Raw genomic sequence first — 18,065 nt, 5'->3', positions numbered from 1 at the left:
TTTATGCATAACTCTCAGAGAGTGCTCCCTGTGAGTTGAGCTCAGCTCCCCGACCTTTGTGAAGCTGTCCATCCCTCTATTCACGGCCATCTCTGGGCCTGCTGAGCTGCTGCAGTTTCTTGAGGCACCAAAGCACTGTCACTCTTTGCCTGTGAGCCCTGCCCATCTTCCCTCCATCTTCAGTCTTTTGGAGCTTGCCGTGTGGTCTTACAGGGCACTATCAGACTCTCAGAAGACAGGGCCGTGGTTTTCTGTGTTCCTTGACTGTTTTCCAACACCCAGCACAGGACTGAACACATAATAGGCACGGATAACTTTTTGAATATCTATAATTTTAAAAATATATATGAAAATTTTCACACCCATAAAGGTATGGAGAATAATCAGATGAACACCTGAGTTCCCAAGAAATAAAGAATATTATTGGAAGTGCTTTGGGTGCCACTGCCCAATCCTCCTCACCTGTGGGTTTCAGTGATAGTCTGTCATCAGGGACAACTTGGCGTTTATTCATTTGATGTTCCTGCCCATAAAATAAGCACCTTGAATCCAAGGTCCAAGGCAAACATGAGGCTACAATTCATACAGTTCAGTTACTCGGGAATGTTTGAGAGTTGATGAATGCCATTTCCTCAGCTGGGAACTTGGGATACACTGTGAATGGATCTCTGACCATGACAAAGCAAAATAAAAATTAAAGTCCTGCTGATTTCAGAGGACAACCTGGGATTTCCTCATGAATTGCAACAAATACAATACATATGTAAATTGTGTAACATGCTAGAATTTAAAAGGCAATGGGAAAAAATGAAACAGGTTATAAGGACCACAGTGGTTAGGGGTGGCTTTACTGAGACAATGACATCTGAGCAATGACATCTTGAGGGGGTGGAGACATTGAGGGAAAGTTGTTCCAGGTGGAGGAATAACTAGTGCAAAGTCCCCAAGGTAGAGCATGTGAGGAGCAGCCAGGAGACCAGTGTGGCTGGGGCAGAGAGCAAGATGAGGCACGGGGAGTTGGAGGCAGAGGGTGAGGGCCTGCCAACAGGGCACCAAGGGCTTTCAGGCCATTGTGAGGACTCCAGATGTTACCTTGAGCCATTGCAGAGTTTCAGCTGAGTAATGATATTTTCTGACCTCTCTGGCTTTGGTGTGCAAAGTAGTTTCAGGGGCAAGACAAGGACTGGAAATGCAGCTAGGACTAGGCTAAGAGCAGTGGAGGAGTGAGCAGTGAGACTCGGGTTATGTCCCCAAGACAGCGCCATTGATCCGGGTTTCCTCCTGAATTGCATGCTGGGTGCAAGAGAAGGAGATAAACTCACGGGTGCTTTAAGATTTTTGTCTGAGCTCCTGGAAGGGAGAGGTCTCATCACTCAAGTTGAGGAGGTGGGGTTTGTGTGCAGAATCCTGAGCCATAGGGTCATTTAAGGTTTGGACTTGCTAAGTTTGAGATATCCACTAGATCTCAGAAATGAAGACGTTGAGGAAGCGGTTGGTGAACCTGGAGTGTGGAGAAAACCTGGGCTCAAAACACACTCGACACACTCGGGAGTCATGAGCACGGGGATGGCATTCAGAGTTGTGAGACTGGCTGAGGTCACTCGGGGAGTTCATGTGGGTCAAGAAGAGGAAACGGGACTGATCCCTGAAGCCCAGAGGTGCGCTAGGAACGAGAGCCACCATTTGAGTCAAAGGAAAGATCAAGAGAACTTGGGGACCTGGAAACAGGGTGAAGAAAGCATTTCAAAGAAGAGAAAGTGGTAAGCAGTGCCGAATGTTGTTGATGGACCAAAAGAGAGATGAGGAGTGAGCCACATGGACGCCACTGGTGACCTTGGTAGGGACAGTTCTGGAGCAGGGAGCTGGGGAGAGCAGAGGCCTGACTGAACTGAAAACAAGAAGAATGAGTTGGAGGAAACAAGTGTGGACAACTCCCCATGGAACTTGCTGGAAAGGGAAACGGAATTGGGGTGGAGGTGACAGGGGAGCTGGGGACAGGAGGTTTTGTAATATGCAGTGAACAGGGTTAGGCTGTGTTTTGCTATAGATGGGCTTGATCCAGGAAAGACGAGAAGCTGGCAAAAGGGTGAGAGAGGAGAGTTGCTGGAGTGCAGCCATGGAGCCCACCAAGGGAGGTGCTGGCTTCAGAGAGAAGCACTGTCTGCAGTGACAGAGGGCAAGGCGGCCCAGAGAGGCCCGTGGATAGGTCAGGGAGATCCATGGACGTTTTCTTCTGCTTGCTTCACTTTTCTCACTGTAGAAGTAGAGAGTAGAGATGGGAGGAAGGTGGGGGCATCTTCAGAAGAGGGTCCAAACTAAGAAGTAATCACTAGGAGAGTGGAAGAGTGAGCTGGTCTATTGGGCTTAAGCCCCTCCCCCTTGCTCTGAGGTCTGCAGTGGCCCCAGCCATCCCGTGGCTCTGATGGTTGCTGGTTCCCAGATGAGCTCCACAGGGAAGAATGGGGTGTAGTTCATATCTGAACCCCTAGCTTCCTGCGCAGGCTGGGGACCTGGGTGCTCGTGAAATACTGGGTAATGTGAAATTCCTGTTCAATGTACATATACAGCCCTGGGGTGCTTTTTGGTGTAGGTATGTTCTGAGAAATGTGTTGTTAAGCAATTTTGTTGTTTGTGAACACCGTAGAGCATACTTGTGCAAACTAAGATGGCTATGATGTCAATAGGCAGTGGAATCTTCGTGGACCACCATCGTAAATGTGGTCTATCATTCACAGGAACATTTTTAAGAAGAGAACGGCTGTGTACGTATCTTCTCCTCTAAGCTATAGGTATATGTGACCTTTTGTATATTTTTAAAAACTCCTGGATTTGGACCTAAATTAGAGCAAGATTGTTCTGGGGCCTACAATGGGCCAGGACAGGGTCTCCATCAGAGCTGGTGGGGTCCACTGGCTGGCAAGGAGCCTGCAGGTCTATTATGTTCAGCAGACACTGAGCTTCTGCCCTGCCCAGGGCTGGGGACGCGGGTGGCTTCCTGAATCCACAGGCTGGCCTGCAGCTGTCATCAGAGCAGGAGCCAAAGCCCAGCTCCACACTTCCGCCATCGTACCTTTTGGCCCAGCCGTGGCCTATGGGGCTCCCTCCTGCTCCCCTGCATGGGGCTCCAGCTGCAAGGAGCTACTTCTCTGAGCTTTGACATCTTTGGGGACTATGGGGACAAGTGCACGGAGTATTGCATACATGGCATACGTTAAGGGTGTCTTGAGTGGCAAACCACTCCCCCTTGCTAGGCATGTGAGTGGCAAACCGCTTACCTCGAAGGCACAACCCTGGGCATGAGGCCACATGTTGCAGTCCTTGCGCTTGCTCCATGGCCCACTCCTGGATTGGTCGCAGCAGGGACAGTTGGCCAGCAATTGCATTAGTGGCTGCCTGTAATGCTTAGCTACTGCCTGAGTATATATACATGGTAACTGCACAGTGAAATCAGACCTGCTTCCTGCTTGGTCTCTGGAGGTCTTGATTAGCAACTCCGCAGCTACACGCTCCTCTACCCTGTTCCAAGGATCTCCTCGCTGGACGAGAGAGAGCCCACACAGGGGACCCCTTCCCACCATGTGGACATCTTCCCCCTTTCGGCCTTGAAGATTCCTTTGGCCTGCCCTCTTCCTTTCCAGTACTCTGCACTCTGCTGCTCTCTCAAGGACCTCTGCTCTGTCTCTGGGTCCCCAGCCTCTGGCCCAGAGAAGAATTAGTGCCCATGCATGGAGCAGCATCTAGTGAGAAGAGGCAGTGGCCACGCAGCTCAGCTTGGGAAGGAGGCTCTGCTTCCTGTGGGCTCCAGGCTTGCTCTGCGTTGGTTTTCAGAGGCGCCGTCATTCCTGCAGGCAGCCTGAAACTGGAGTCCACGAGTGTCCACAGCCAGCTTCCTGGCTGCTTCTGGAAAGAACTTCACATTCCAGACCCCTCCATGCCTTGCCAGCTCCTGTGTTGGGGGCACCCTTTGCCTTTCTGCCTCTAAGGTGGAGCAGCAGCTCCTGGTGGCCTGTGGCCCGACACAGGGGGAGTGGGAAGGAGCCCTCAGGCCCCCATCATGGGCTTAACCAGGAGTGGGCATGGCTCCGGCCTCCCCTGTGGGTGCACTGACGTCAGGGAGTGCACTTGGCCTGCTCACCAGACTTAGGAAGTCGCCCCTGCTCCCAGCATTGGGCGCTCCGTGTCTGCTGAACTGTGCTGAGCTGCCAGTCCTTTGCTTGCTGCCGTCGGTAGTGACCTGGCCTGGGACAGGGAAAGGATTGAGTGGAGAAGTGCTTGGGAGGCTGGTTTTGCAGCCCTGAAAACCGGAAGTGCACTGAATTGGCCTGTTGGCCTCTCTAGTGTGGGCAGCAGCCTAGGGGTACTCTCAGACACCCCTCCCTGGTGTCCCTTCCTCCTGTGACAGCTCCCTCCCTCCCCATGTCACCAGGCCAGGGAAACAGCCATAACACAATCAAACAAATGTGCTCAGAAGTGGTTGTGCAGAGAGGACAGGAGAGGACAGGCCCCTGTGTCATCTGCCCCAAGCAGGTACCTGGCTTTGCCCACAGGATGGTGGAGACCGTGGTGGTCACAGAGCCTCCCCTCCCCTCGGGTCCTGCCTGCTGGGATGTGACATCTGAAGCCTCAGGCAGCCTGGCTCTGTGGTCTGTCCCCAGGTCCTGAGCTGGCAGGTCCTGGTGAGGCTGTGGCCTTTTGCCTGCTGTCAGTCAGCCTTGGCCTGGCTGGGGACCAGCTGGCTGCCGGCGGCCTCAGGCCTGACAGTGTCAGTGCTGCAATCTCAGGAAGCCGGTTGCTTTTGTAGAAGGGACTGGACGTACTGAGGTCAAGGGGCTTTCTCCAACTTCATTATTTACCCCCTCCCCACCCCACTCCTGGTGCCTGCCAGGGTCCGCCACTGTGACTGGCTCCCCTGCACCCGCCTCTTCTGAGAAATGTCAGAGCAGCAGTCAGAACAGCATCACGCGGCCTAGCGCTGCCCGAAAGAGCGATTTCTTCATGTTCTGGTTGCTGTTTCCACAGAGAGAAACTCGCTGCTTTTGAGCGGACGGATGAGGGCCAGGTCGTTAACACTGGGCTTTTCCCTGGCTGGTGCTGAGCGGCCACGCTGAGACCACTCAGCCCCTTCCTCCCTCCTGTGCCGGGAAGTGCCCGGCGTTCTTGGGACGGCGTGGTTCCCAAACAGAGTGAATCTGGGTCCCTGGCCCCATGGCTGGAATCTCGGGAATTTAGGGCAGGTCAGGCTGTGCACAGAAGGTTTGTCGTGGAGCATAAGAGTGCAACTGAGTGTGTCACCTGCGACTCTGAGTGGCCAGCCCTGTGCCAGTGGCTGTTAGTAGTCTCACCTTCCTAGTTAGTCTCCTTAGTTAGGGAGGTTAGTTAGGGAGAGTTCTTACTTTTCCTTTTTTCCTCCCACCTCTTTTAAACTACTCTGGGCCTTGGGGAAAAGGTGTAGCAATTGTAAATTTAGAACAGATCCTCAGGTACTTGTGAACCCTCATTTACCTGCAAAATGGTGTCTTTGTTAAAGTAAATCCACGTGAAGACCTTTCCAGGGGACCCTTTCTTGTTCACCTTAGCTCCATAAGGTGCAAAGGTGCTCTATAAGGGTCCTATGGTGTCTGGCCCTCTGGAAAGCCCTGCAGGTCTGGCCACATCTCAAAAAGGGCCAGCCAGGTTGTGAGGGGTATGGAGTCCCTGTGGGGAGGAAAGACGGCAGAGTTGGGAGGAGACAGGCCAGAACTCCCCAACCCTGACCGACATTGCTCAAGTCAGGAGAGCTGCTGTCCCCCTGTGGGGCTTTGACTTCTATGAAAACGCAGCTCCTCAGGTGGAGTCAACCTTATGTTGACACAGAGAAACTGCTGACCACACCCAGTCAGGTCATGGGCTCATTTTGTCCTTTCAATGTTTGGCACTCCACACAGCGTTGTTGAGTGACCAGAGAGTATACCCTGTTCTAATGCCAGAGTTTGGTACTGCTTGCTGGCGTATCTGGGGCAGAGTTCTTTCCACATGGTGCATGTGAGTTTGGCTTGGCCACTGTCCATGCCAAGACTTCCGGAATGGTTTTGTACGATCCCCTGGTTTTTAACATGTCATGCTATCTTGGTTGTCTGTGCTGAGCTCTGGCTTCTGGTCTTGTGGCCTCAGGATGCCAAGGGTCCTAAGGTCCTAGGGATTTTCTTTCATGGGGTGTGGTAAGAATCACAGATGTAGAAATGGCCATAATGAAGCAGAAAGTTTGTGAAGCCCTAGAAAGAGGGGGCATGGTACGCCATGCAGGGCCCACAGGGAAGCACTGAGGTTGGCCAGGAGGCAGAGAGAGGGAGGGAAATGGGTGGACAGCAGCCGTTACTGTGGCTTGTGGGGGAAAACGTGGCCAAGACAGGGGCCACAGGCTTGGCTGAGTAATGCCAGCAGACTGGGGCACAGGGGCTGTCCCTGGCTGTGAGATACCTGGCCTGGGCTGAGTAGAGCCCATGGATGCCACCAGAGTGTGAGATCCCCAGAGAGGAGGCGTTTGGGGCTGGCTCTGGGTGGGTTGGTTTGCACATGGCAGATTTGCTTGAGGACAAGGACCAGCCCTGGGAGCAGTCTTTCCAGGTTCAGGGGCCCGGGTATCAGCACATCAAAATGCAGAGAGTGAGAGGTGAAGCTGGCAAGGCACTCAAACAAACGCTGACTTAGTTGGCAGGGCCCAGCCGAGAAGGTGCCCGGCACTTGGTGCAATGGGACTGCACGAGAAGTCTGTGGCAGGTTAGGGCCAGCCGGGGTCAGCCTCCTCCCACCCTGGTGCGGTCCTCCTGTCCCTGCCTGCTTCTCCCTCTCTCTATCTCTCTGTCTCTCCAGCTCTCTGTCTCTATTGCTCTCTGCATCTCTGGGTCTCAATTTCCCGGACTCTGACTCTCTCGGTCACTTCTCGCAGTGGCTCAAAGATCTGCTTTTGTTTGCATCCATGTTTTCTGAGCTTTCCCCTCCTAACCGTCACGGGGTCCTTCCCTGAGTCTGCTCTCCTGGGGGCAGTGAGGGCGGCTGACCCCCAGGTTTGGCTATGATGCCCGTTCCTTCTGCCCCACTGTGAGTTAACTGAGTGGCACAGATGCCACCATTTGCTTAGTGAGGAAGGGGTTCAGGATGGTGGTTTGGGAGAGGTTGCCTGTCCTCCCTTTCGAGGTTGACAGCACGCAGTAAGGTAGTGGAGCACGGAGAGGCTCTGCAAGAAAAGCCTTTGTCTCTGTTTTACCTCGTGTCTCCACATTTATCCGACCCTCCATGGAACGGGGTTTTGCGTAACCCTGGCTACCACCCTCTAGAAGCCCTCTGGGAATGTCTCCCTCCCGCTGGGGCAACTGGAGCAAAGGTGGCTCTGGCCTGGCACTCCCAGGCTTGTAGTGAACAGTCTTTGCTCCTGGAGGCCAGTGCTTCAGGGAGCCCAAGGAACCCCCGGGTAGCTGGCCTCAGAACCCTAGGTCTAATCACTCCTGTCCTTGTAGAGACACGCACCCGGCGTGTGCACGCACGGCCTGCGAGGGCACTCTGCATTCATAGGTGAGGAGGAGAGTGTCACTTTGCCATAAATACACACATACAGACACATGTCAACAACACACAGAGGCACACGCTGTCCTCCAGGCAAACACATTCAGCCCTGCACAGTCAGACACGGTCACTCTGCCCCAGCACAGCCAGGTACACAGAAATGCCAATCCAGTCTCACCTCACCACCCCAACACAACACCCTGTTCTAGCTACCTACTCCTCTGGGACAAACTGCTTCGAAACTTAGTGGCTCAAAACAACAACTGTGTTATCATAGCTGGTGATTTTATGGGTCAAGAATTCAGGCTGGGCTCAGTTGGGCATCTCCTGCAGCTCATGGTGTTCACTGAGGTGACCCAGGGGTACTGCCTGGTCAGTGGGCTCATCAGGAAAGACAAGGACAGCTCCCCTCACATGTCTGGTGCCTACCTGGGGCTGGCAGGAAGGCAGGGCTCAGTCGGGACTGCTGGCAGGAGTCTGCTCGAAGCCACTCAGGGGTGGCATCTCACGGGACTTGGTGGCTGGTGGCTGGTGTCCCCAGAAAGAGCATTGCAAGAGGCAGAGGAGGATGCTGTAAGGTTCCTGTGACCTCAGGAGGGAGCGTCCACCTGTCCTGCATGTTATTAATAAAGCAAGTCCCTCTGGCTTGCCGAGATTTAAGGGGAGCTCATCAGTGGGAGGAGTCACAGAGAACTTGAGACCATCTTTAGCCCAACACACACACACACACACACACACACATAGTCTACATAGCTCATGCTGACCTTGAGCCTTCTACTACAGAGGAAATGGCTGCCCCTCCGTCCTGCAATCCCCAGGGCATATCTGCAGGGGGCTCTGGCCATGACAAGCTCTTTCACTGTCTTCCTGCTGATGCGTAGATCATGAGTGACTCCTGGAGGAGATTCCCACCTCATTCCCTCTGAGCTGCCAGGGCTCAGCAAAGCTCGTGGGCCCGAGAGCCACTCAGCCACTCATCTCACACCCCGTTGACGATCAGATGGCCAGCAGCTGTGGGCTGGATAAGTGAGGCAGTCAGAGGGGACAGTAAGTGGGCCCTGGGGTGGGGGACCACAGGCCTCCCTGATTCTGGGGTGCTTCAGTGGCGCTCCAAGCAGGTATGTTCTGAGCATAATTTAAGGCCTAAGGCACAACTGGTCCCTAGAAAGGGTCGGCTAAGCCCACACAGGGCAACCCTCTGGGCAGAGCTAACCGGATTGGATGTGGGAAGGGACAGCAGGAGTCCTCGAGCTGATCCACGGCCAGGCTTCGCCCCTTAACCTTGTGCCCACATTCCGACCTCTAGTCCCATCATTCCATGCCTCCCGGCCTCCTGTGGATTCACCAGGGGGCCCTGTGTCCTCTGAGAAGGATGAGAGGAGGGAGGAGGAGAGATGAAGTGAGTTTGAACCTTGTCACCTGCCCTGTGCAACCAAGGCTCCACACTCTGAATGTGTGCAAAGAAAAGCCACCACATCCTTATTACCGATTTCTTTTTGAAAATTGAGACATAATTCAGTTACCATAAAATTCACCATGTTAAAGAGCACAGCTGAGTGGTTTTATTCTATTTAACCCCTGCCATTAATTCCAGAGCATTCCCATAAATTGACTTTAAAAATCCTCTTTATTATTCATTAAATTTATTTCTTTTAGCCCACAAAAGAAAAAAAAAAGAAGTGTAGATATGAACAGAGGTACCATGGGATGATTCAATATACACGTAGCACTAACTAACTTCTGATGTTTTTGTTTTCTAGATTCCAATAATGAGAGACCCTGGATGGATTCGAAATGTGTGGCCTTCAAACATTAATGTGAGTGCGAATGCTATAGAATACCATTATGCTTTCACATTTCAAGATCAATCAACTACCCCTGGTCTCGGTGCATTTCTGCTGTGGATCTCTGCAGCCTCCAAAGCAAGATGACGCCCTTCAACCCATGCTTTCCAAGTTGACCGAGCACTTTCTCCAGGTTTCGTAAACTCCCCATGCAGCTACAAACACCTGGGCTGGTTCTAATCTCTGTTTCTTGTGGTCTGTACCCTGCCATTCCCAGATGTGATTTTGTCACCTCCCTGATTAAAAAGCACTCAGTGGCTCTCTAGTGCCCTTGGACTGGTTGCTCATGTCTAACAAGAGCCCAGCAGCTATTCCTGAGCCCGTCAAGGTCCATCTCCAGGTCCTGCTTCTTCCTCTGGTTCTCTTGTCAGAGGCCCTTGCCCAGGAGTCAGCTTCAAGCTTCAGTAGCATTGTACAGTGTGCTGGGCCCATGGTCTGAAACCTACGTCACAGATGGGGTAGGGAGGCTGTTGGAGCATCCAGCAAAGAAGTGGAAAAGCCCAAGGGCCTATTCGTCCTTCCTGTGGCCTCTCCCAAACCTGTGGATACAGAAAAAAGGTGGCACTAGGTCTCCTCCCTGGAGGAACTCACTCACAGGCTAGAGAGGAACTTATGAAAACATGGTGTAGACTAAGGATTTTCAGAGGAACCTGAGGGCTAGTATGGTAACCACCAGAGCGAGATGGGCCCAGAGGCTCTAGTTGAATGAACTAAGCCAGGTCAGGGTACTCTGCAAGGAGCAGGAGTTCTGTTCCAGAGGGACAGGGATGGGGTCCAATGGGAGACCTGGAATCCTGGCCTGCGGGCTGTTAGTGGCAGTTGGAGTGAGGAGCCACCCTTTGGGAGGAGAAGGGCAGGAAGTTCCAGTAAGTGACCTGTCGTCTTCTGGGTGGGTGTGTAGGCCTGGCGGGCACGGGGGCTGCCCCAAGCAGCTTCCCATGGTGAAGTCCCTGTTCTCCAGACCCTGGTGCTGAAGGCACTACCACCAGGCTTCCAGGCCACCACTGGCCCCTGTGCAGGGCGATGGCTGCAGTGTGTGGGAGAGGCAGCCCCTGGGCCTCTGCTACTGGGCCTTTGCTGAGGTTGTCCCTGCAAGACAGGAGGCAGGGGGCAGGGGGCAGGAGATAGGAAGTGGCCATTCGTGCTTCAAGGGTGAAATTATAGAGCATCTTCACCATCCATGACTGGGGAGTTGGATTAGGAGTCCAAAATTCCGGTCACATTTCTGCCACCTGCACTGTGCGCCACTGAGAGAGTCGCCTGCCTTCTCAGAGCTCAGCTCCCGGGTGCAGGAGGCGTCCATTCAGTATCATCCTACAGTGCTTTACCCCAAGCTGTAGCAGTAGGACCGAGCGACGTGGGCAACTCGGCGTGTGTGGGGAGGGTTAGAAGCGGTTTTCAGGGAAAGGTCTATTGATGAAGACAGGCCTTCCGGGAGTCTCGGAAGAGCCCTGACCGTTGGCAAAGCACAGAGGTAAGGAACAGCGTGGTGCGTCTGGGAGCTGGGCCCATGGTTGGAGAGGGAAGCATGAGAGATGAAGTCAGGGACGAGGAGGAGGGCGCCAATGACCAGGAGCCTCATCTGCTTTTCTCAGGACCTTGGAATTACCCTGTAGATAATGGGGTAGGGGGACCTTGACAAGCAACGTCATGTCAGAGCTGCAGACTGCGAGAGGTGGGGAGACCAGCCAGGAACTTGCTAGTGGCCTGGTTGTGTTTGGAGTCCTTCAGGTGGCCAGTCTGGGGCTGGGGCAAGGCCTGGTCTGTAAATACTGAGCTTCAGAGCAATGCTGTCACCCAGGGAGGGTGTGCCACGTGCTGGTGGGCTTCCAGTCAAAACCTCTTTTTCTGGCCCAGCGTTTGATTGCTTCTGTTCTCTGTCGTCTTCAGAAGGTAGATCCATGAATTCTGAAAATGTTTGGTGTCAAGAAAGCCAAAAGGAAGGGGGGAAGTCCAACAAGAAAGAAAGGAAGACTCCAAGTCTCTCTCTCGTCTCCCTTCCTGGTTTTGGTGTCACTTGCCAGGCATCAGGGACACAGTGCAGACTGGGTCATGGTGGCTCTTTTCCAACGGTTCACGGTGGAGGAGGCAGGGTGCGCTGGGGTGCCGTGTGACACGTGCCGTCGTTGAGGTTCAGGGGAGCTGCTTGCTGCAGAGAAACCTGTGACGACTCCTTCATGAGCCTGAGGAATGTTTCGGGGAAGGTGACCTCGGAGACTTAGGTCAGTTTGAAACCTGGGGTTTGCAGAAATCCCAAGACATACACACTCTCCAGCAACCACACCTGACTAGTCCCTCCCAACAGATTCATGTCCTCTGGAGGACAAAGGCTGAGCCACGGCATGTTCACAAGCAGGTGGTTCGATTTCGATTTCACATGGTGGTTCAACTTGCTACAGTGAAAGTGGCAGCGATCCCCAGGTTATCCTGGCCCGTCACTTGAAACCAGATTTCGCCCATTTATTTCATCTTTTGTTATCTTTAGAGTTGAGAAAAGGACTGGGCCTGAATCTTAGTTCTCTTGTGCACTTTGTAGGGGGAGGATTTAGATTAAGTTTTGAAAATTTTTATCCCAGTGACTTGTTGACTTCTGTAAGATCATCTAGGAAAGGCTGGCTCACAGTGACAACCACATTGTCTGATCCCACCCAGCTGACTGGCAGGTCTCCTTTGCCTGTTGCCCCAGGATTTGGCCCGATGGAGGCCAGCCTGATGGAGGCCAGCCGGTTCTCCAGCCTCACACACGAGGGCCCCCTTCCTCCTGCTCTGACATTTATGCCCAGGCTCATGAGTTTTCAGCCTGCTGTACATTCAGACTCTGCCTTTCTTGTCTAGGGTGTTTGGGGGCTCAGTTATTCCAACAGTGTGTTCTTCTTCATTTATGTTTGCTTTTCTTTTTTCCTGCTCTTCTCCCTGACCTCCTCCAAAAAACATTGTACTTCAGCTGCTACTGTAGCCCATCGCTTGGAAACCATCACTTTACTTGTAGGCTAGGCCCGTTAACTTACCATGTGATCCATTTCTTCTATTTGGATGGCTATAATTTTCATACAGCTTTTGGGGTCATTTATTTATTTAACAAACCTTATATAGTACTTACCATGTGACAGGTTTTTTTTTTCCCCCTAGGAGTACTATAAATATTAATTAGTTTAAATCCTTACAACATTCTTAAAAGTTAGTCCTATGATTATCTCCCTTGAGAGATAAGAAACACCCCAGAGTGTCTGAGTCACTTGCTCAAGGTCACACAGCTGGTAAGTGGCAGGGCTAGAATTTACATCACACCTCTGGCTCCAGAGACATGCTCCTAAGCACTAGAATGTGCTGCCTCTAGGAGAAGTTTCTGATTCCATTTTTTGTTTCTTGCATTTAGTACTTGTATCGCGTTCTCCAGATCTTCCAGATTCTCTGCTCTCATGCAGCACCCTTTTCCTCCCAGCCTCTCCCCACCCAGGAGACCTCTCCTCCCTGCCTCCTCCTGGGTCAGCAGAGAGCTAATGGGAGCCCTCCCTACTCCAGGGTTGCCAGATGGAGGTTTTCTTCTTTCTGAGTTTACCCTTTTAAGATAAAGTAAAAGTGGGGCACATTTTCAGGACAGAAAATACAGGTGGGAGATGTGTTTTTGAATCTTGCATGATGGAATCTCTTCTTTAACTTGGCTTCACATGTTATTTTGGTAGGATTTCAGATTTGAGCCTACTGTTCCGTTTTCACAGAATTTTGGACACGTTGTTCCATGGCCTCCTGACAGCTAATGTTCCCTGTATGTCATCTGACTTTTGTTCCTTTGTAGGTGACCTTTGGCTTTGTTTTTTCTTGTCTGGAAGGGTTTGGAGTCCTCTGTCAATCCTTGGTGTCCTGAAGCCTCCTGTGCCACACAGTGGTCATTCCATTGACCTTCTCTTCTAATCTGATGCCAGCAGCAGAGCTCAGGAAGACACAGGGCAGCGGTGGTGACCAAAGACAGCGGGTGCTCCTCTACCTCATCTGTCTCCTGTTGGCCAACTTCTCTGATTTCGTTCATTCCAAGTCTGATGATTGCTTCTTAACCTTCAACGTCCTTAACCTTTCAACAGCCATGCTCTGTTTTGCTCTTATGAATGATAACGTCTCTCCAATGTCTTTGAGATTCTAATTTTGGGGTTTCTTCCTACCTATTTCTCTCCGGTCACCTTGTCTCTGTCTCTTCTGGAGTCACGGCTCCCTCTTGTCACTTGCTCTTTCTCTTTCATGTGCAGGATTTCCTCGCCCCTGGTGGCTGACTCTTGTTTGTTCAGCACAGATGGGATCAGAGGGCTGCTTGGGGCTCCAACTGGCAGAGGCCACTCTGGAATAAAGGTCAGGAGCTGGCTGTCCTGCAGGGTATAGTCCCCACAGCGCCTGCTGGAGGTGGCAGTGGGCACCCCCACCCACTCTCGCAGCCCCTCCTCAGGAACTCCGGGGCACCCTGGGCTCCCCATTATCTCTTTGCTCCAGCTTTCTTTGGCTCTCACCTTGCAATCTGACTAAACATCTTTCCCAAAGGAGACGCCCCTCCTGGTCCCACACTGCTTTGCATTCTGAAGTGTCCTTGACATTAATGAGGTATCTGGCGTGAAGGAGTCTGGTGCCTGTTGGTCCACTCCACCACCCTGTCTGCCCTCCTGCCCTGCATTTTACTTCCCTGCCCGGCACTGGTAGTGAAGCCACCGTGCAGGTGTCTGGTGACAGTCATGTGTCCTTTATCTAGAAATGCACTGTGCTAGCTTGGCTGTTAGAGCCAATTGCTTTTGAATCATTATAGCATGGATTAGCGACAGGCACAGCAGAGTCAGACACAACAATAATGCATTTAATTAGAATATTACATTGTACAGGGAGAATGGTCATTTTCTTTCCGTGGATTCTTGGGTTTTATGGAGATGCCTCAAGGCGCTGTCTTGTTTGTGAATAGGAGCACTGTGCCAATGTCCATCTTAGTGTCTAGTCCCGATTCTCCTCTTATCAATCCCTTCTTCTCCCACTCCAGGGAGTATCCTGTCCTGTGTCCTTGCTACCTGCTTCCTCTTGCTGGAGACACTGTGAACCTGCCGGGTCCTGAGCTCCTTGGGGTGGGAGTGTCTCCAAATCATTTACCTGCCCTGGCCCAGCACACAGGAAATGCTCAGGCATTGCCCACGACAAGAGCAGTGACATCCTCAACACCAGAACACGACTCATCCATTCCTTTTATGATGCTGAGTGTGTATTTTTAGTATAGTTTATTTATTCATTTGCTTTTATGATATTGAGTGTATTTTTAGTTTCTTTCTTATTATTTTTAATTATGATGGATATATTTTTGCAACCAGATGTTATGGCCTGTGATATGATATTTAAGCATCCATTTAAAAAATATTTGTTGAGCATCTACTAAGGGCTAGACATGGTGCTAGATCCTTAAACAGAAATGGGCATTTCCCTCCCGCAGCCGCTGCCTGCTGGGGGGTAATCATAGACATGAGCAGAGTGTCCGACTCCAGCAAGTACTTAGAATTCAAGATGTACCAGCAAGAAGTGCCCCACAGGGAGGGCCACATCACTGGGGCTGTTAGTGATGCTCAAGCTAAAGTTGAAGAACGGGTGGCAGTTAATCCAGTGAAAAGGGAGAAGACTCTATGTACAAGGTAGAGCGATTCAAGGCCCTGAGGCAGAGGGGTCAGGGCAGGCACAAAGAAGGAAAGCCCCAGTGCAGCATGAGCTCAGACCCGAGGACAGCAGGGGTTTCCCACACGTGCTGGGATGTGTGGGGCTGGTGCAGGGGAAGCAGAGGCCTGTCCTCAAAAAGAGGGTCTCTCGTGGGTTCCGGTGCCCCAGGGTCTCCTGCAGCTGAGTTCCGCACTGAAAGAACAGCCGCAGGCCTGTCCCTCACCCCTCCCTCACACCCTGCCTCTGCGTCGCTTCCACTGGAAACCTGAGGGACTCTGCTGGTCCTTCATCTGACCATGCTGTTCTCTGCTCAGAGCTTCTGCTGATTATGTCACCCAGAGAGAAGGCAGGGAGGAGGAAGTGCCGGATGGATTGCTTTTTAAAAAAAATCACAAGGAATTCACATTAATTCTGTGTTCTGAAACTCACTCTATAGAGGCGATTGGAGATGCCTCTGGGCTATCATGGACCCCAGATCCACAGCTGCTGTACTGTGTGTGTGTGTGTGCGCGTGCGGTGCCTGTGTGTGGAGGGAGCTGTTCTGCTGGTCTCTTTGTCACTTTTCAATGCTGGGACTGAGGTCCTCAGGTGACTTGTGCAGGTTCTCATGACAATGACAAATAAAACAAGAACCCAGGTCTCCAGTTCTCCAGAACCACAACCCATCCAGGACACCCCCAATTCAGAAATACCTGAGGGTCCCCCCACCCTATATACTGACTTCTGGGCGGCGCCAGGTCAGGGTGGGGGAACAAATTTGGTTGAGGCCTGTGTCTTTAGTGTGGGGCTCTGGGACAGCCACTTCTCCTCTGTTAGTTTACAGATGGAGCCTGAGGTCTGGCCCAAGGGCAGATGTGAAACTCAGACCCTTAGGCACAGTCCGCTGTCCCTCTGACCCACAGGAAGGAAGCTCTGTTCCTCTGTGAACACCCATCATGGAGCCTCCTCAAGGGGGACGGGGAGTGGGGAGCAGCTAAGAGCACTGAGGCACAGCCCAATGACATGCAGCTTTCAGAAGACCGGCTTCCCTCTCAACTCAGGCCACCCCTGACTTCCTCGTTGCTCAGTGAGAAAAGGTAGTGCTTAACACAGAATTCTAAAATGGGTTTTGCACAAGTAAAAGTAATTCAATTTGGAAGATAAAAAGATGGAGAGCGCTTGTTCACTGAGTCAGTCTAGATCCACTTGCTGGGCCATGTTCAAAGCCCTCCACTGCCCTCCCCCCAGGGCCCCGGGGGAGGTGGGAGCCCAGGACACCTTCTCCCAGGCCGACTTACTTGCAGGCCTTTTACATGGTCAACCCAAATCCAGACACCTTCATCCTTCAGATCCTTTGGGTCGACCGACAGATGTCATCTGTCCTGGCCAGCCCCCGACGTCGGGCCATCACTTCATCTCCCGTTCCCGCTCCTGGTTTTCTTTGTAGCCTACACCTCTTCCATCACTGTTTGGAGACTCTGGTCTCCCCTTTCCATCCCATTCCAGACAGGGGAGCCCTCACTCTCCTGTCTGAGGTAGCATTGCCTGCACTGAGTGTGGTCAGGCCTTCAGAGAGGACCAGAGAGAACAGCTTGCTTTGTTTCAGGCTGTGACAGATGTGTGACTATGCGGCCCAATACCACAGGGTTGGGAAAATGCAAAAACTACGTGCATTTATTCTGCGGGGCCTAGCGGGGTGTTACGTCAGCTGTAATCTGTGGCCTGTTGGATATGTTGGCTGGAGTAACACCTCTTCCCATCTCAGTAGAATATCGTCCCCTTTTGAGGATGAAGGTCATGATTGCAAAAGCAAGTAAATTTTTAAAATTTTATTAGTGCATTGTAGCTACACATAATAGTTGGGTTCATTGGAACAAAATCATACATGCTTGGAGTTGGACTACAAGTGAATATTTTTTATCTCCCAGATTTTGGTCCAGAAGGATTGGCATGACTTGGAGATATAGAAGCGCCTAGTGCTTAGAAGGAACGATTCATAAATATTTTAAATACAATAACATTCTGTTCACAGGATAACTGAATGTGCTAGATTTGCACATGACTTACTAAAAAGTGCTGTTGTGTGATGACAAGTCAACAAAGCGACATTCAAATCCCCTGCTGTTACTAGAAACTACTGCCTTGCCTTGGAACATGCACACATCATTCGTAGGACTCGGCCCATCTATAACCAGGGACAAAATCAAAAAGTCTCTTCCTGTAAAAACTCCTTCCTGTAAGAAATGCAGCTTTTCCCATCCTGGTTCAAAAGCACCACCCAAGGAGGGCCTGGGAAGGCGCCAGCGAGCAGGTGTTGTATCCTCGGAGCACCCAAAGAGCCGGCTCTCACACTGCAGGTGCAGGGAATGAGGAGGGCTGAGGGTCGTGAGCTGAGACCTCCAAGTTTCCCCTTCTACTCTGATGGAATGTTCTGCGGAGGCACTCTGAGCAGGCCCCAGGAAACCTGAGAAGAAATAAGTCTGCTCTAACCCTAAGCCTCTGCGTCAAGAGGAGGAAGAGAGGAGCCCGGGCTGCGCCTTGATCCTCAGGGAGAAGTCCGGGCTCCAGCACTGGTCATACCCCAGCCGACTCCTGGCGCGTGCGGGGCAGTGCCGTCAGTTTTCAGAGGACTCCATCACATCTCTGCAATAACTTTCCATTTTTGCAGCTGTTTATGAAGTTCCATGTGTAGTTGATGGAGTACTAAACCCACCAGTGTCTCCGTAGCTCCCGCCATCTCCCCCTCCGGCCTTTCAGACGTAGCTTAGTTTCCTTGGACGTGAAGCCTTTCCTGTCCACCACCATCAGTCCCAGGACTCCACACAGGCTGTACGGGATGGCACCACACGTCCAGGCTCTGTAGAGACCAGGCGTGGTCATTTCCCCCTCAGCATTTTCTCAGTTTGTTGGGGTGCAGTTTTCTGGAATCAGGAGCCTAGGTAGCCCGCGGTGACGCCAGCGAGCAGCTGGCTTTCAGGAGAGGCCTTGGTCCTGCTGTGCTCCTGCCTCCCTTGGCCCCAGCACTGGCCCGGG

At 52.1% G+C, this 18,065-nt stretch overlaps 1 protein-coding gene across 3 annotated transcripts in view; it reads left to right on the top strand.

Annotated features, from left to right (window-relative positions):
* Lpin1 (lipin 1) overlaps positions 1–18,065 on the top strand; it is a 108,772-nt gene that overhangs the window by 15,741 nt on the left and 74,966 nt on the right. For all 3 annotated transcript variants that reach the window (XM_048804795.1, XM_015479963.2, XM_015479962.2), the window contains exon 2: positions 9,300–9,356. In XM_048804795.1, coding sequence (XP_048660752.1) covers positions 9,300–9,356 — 57 coding nt within the window. The remainder of the gene's footprint in view (positions 1–9,299; positions 9,357–18,065) is intronic.

Source organism: Marmota marmota, unplaced genomic scaffold, assembly GCF_001458135.2.
Source record: "Marmota marmota marmota unplaced genomic scaffold, marMar, whole genome shotgun sequence".
Lineage (NCBI taxonomy): Eukaryota > Metazoa > Chordata > Mammalia > Rodentia > Sciuridae > Marmota > Marmota marmota.
The sequence above is the reverse complement of the archived record's forward strand: the minus strand, read 5'-3'. Positions and strand labels throughout refer to the sequence as shown.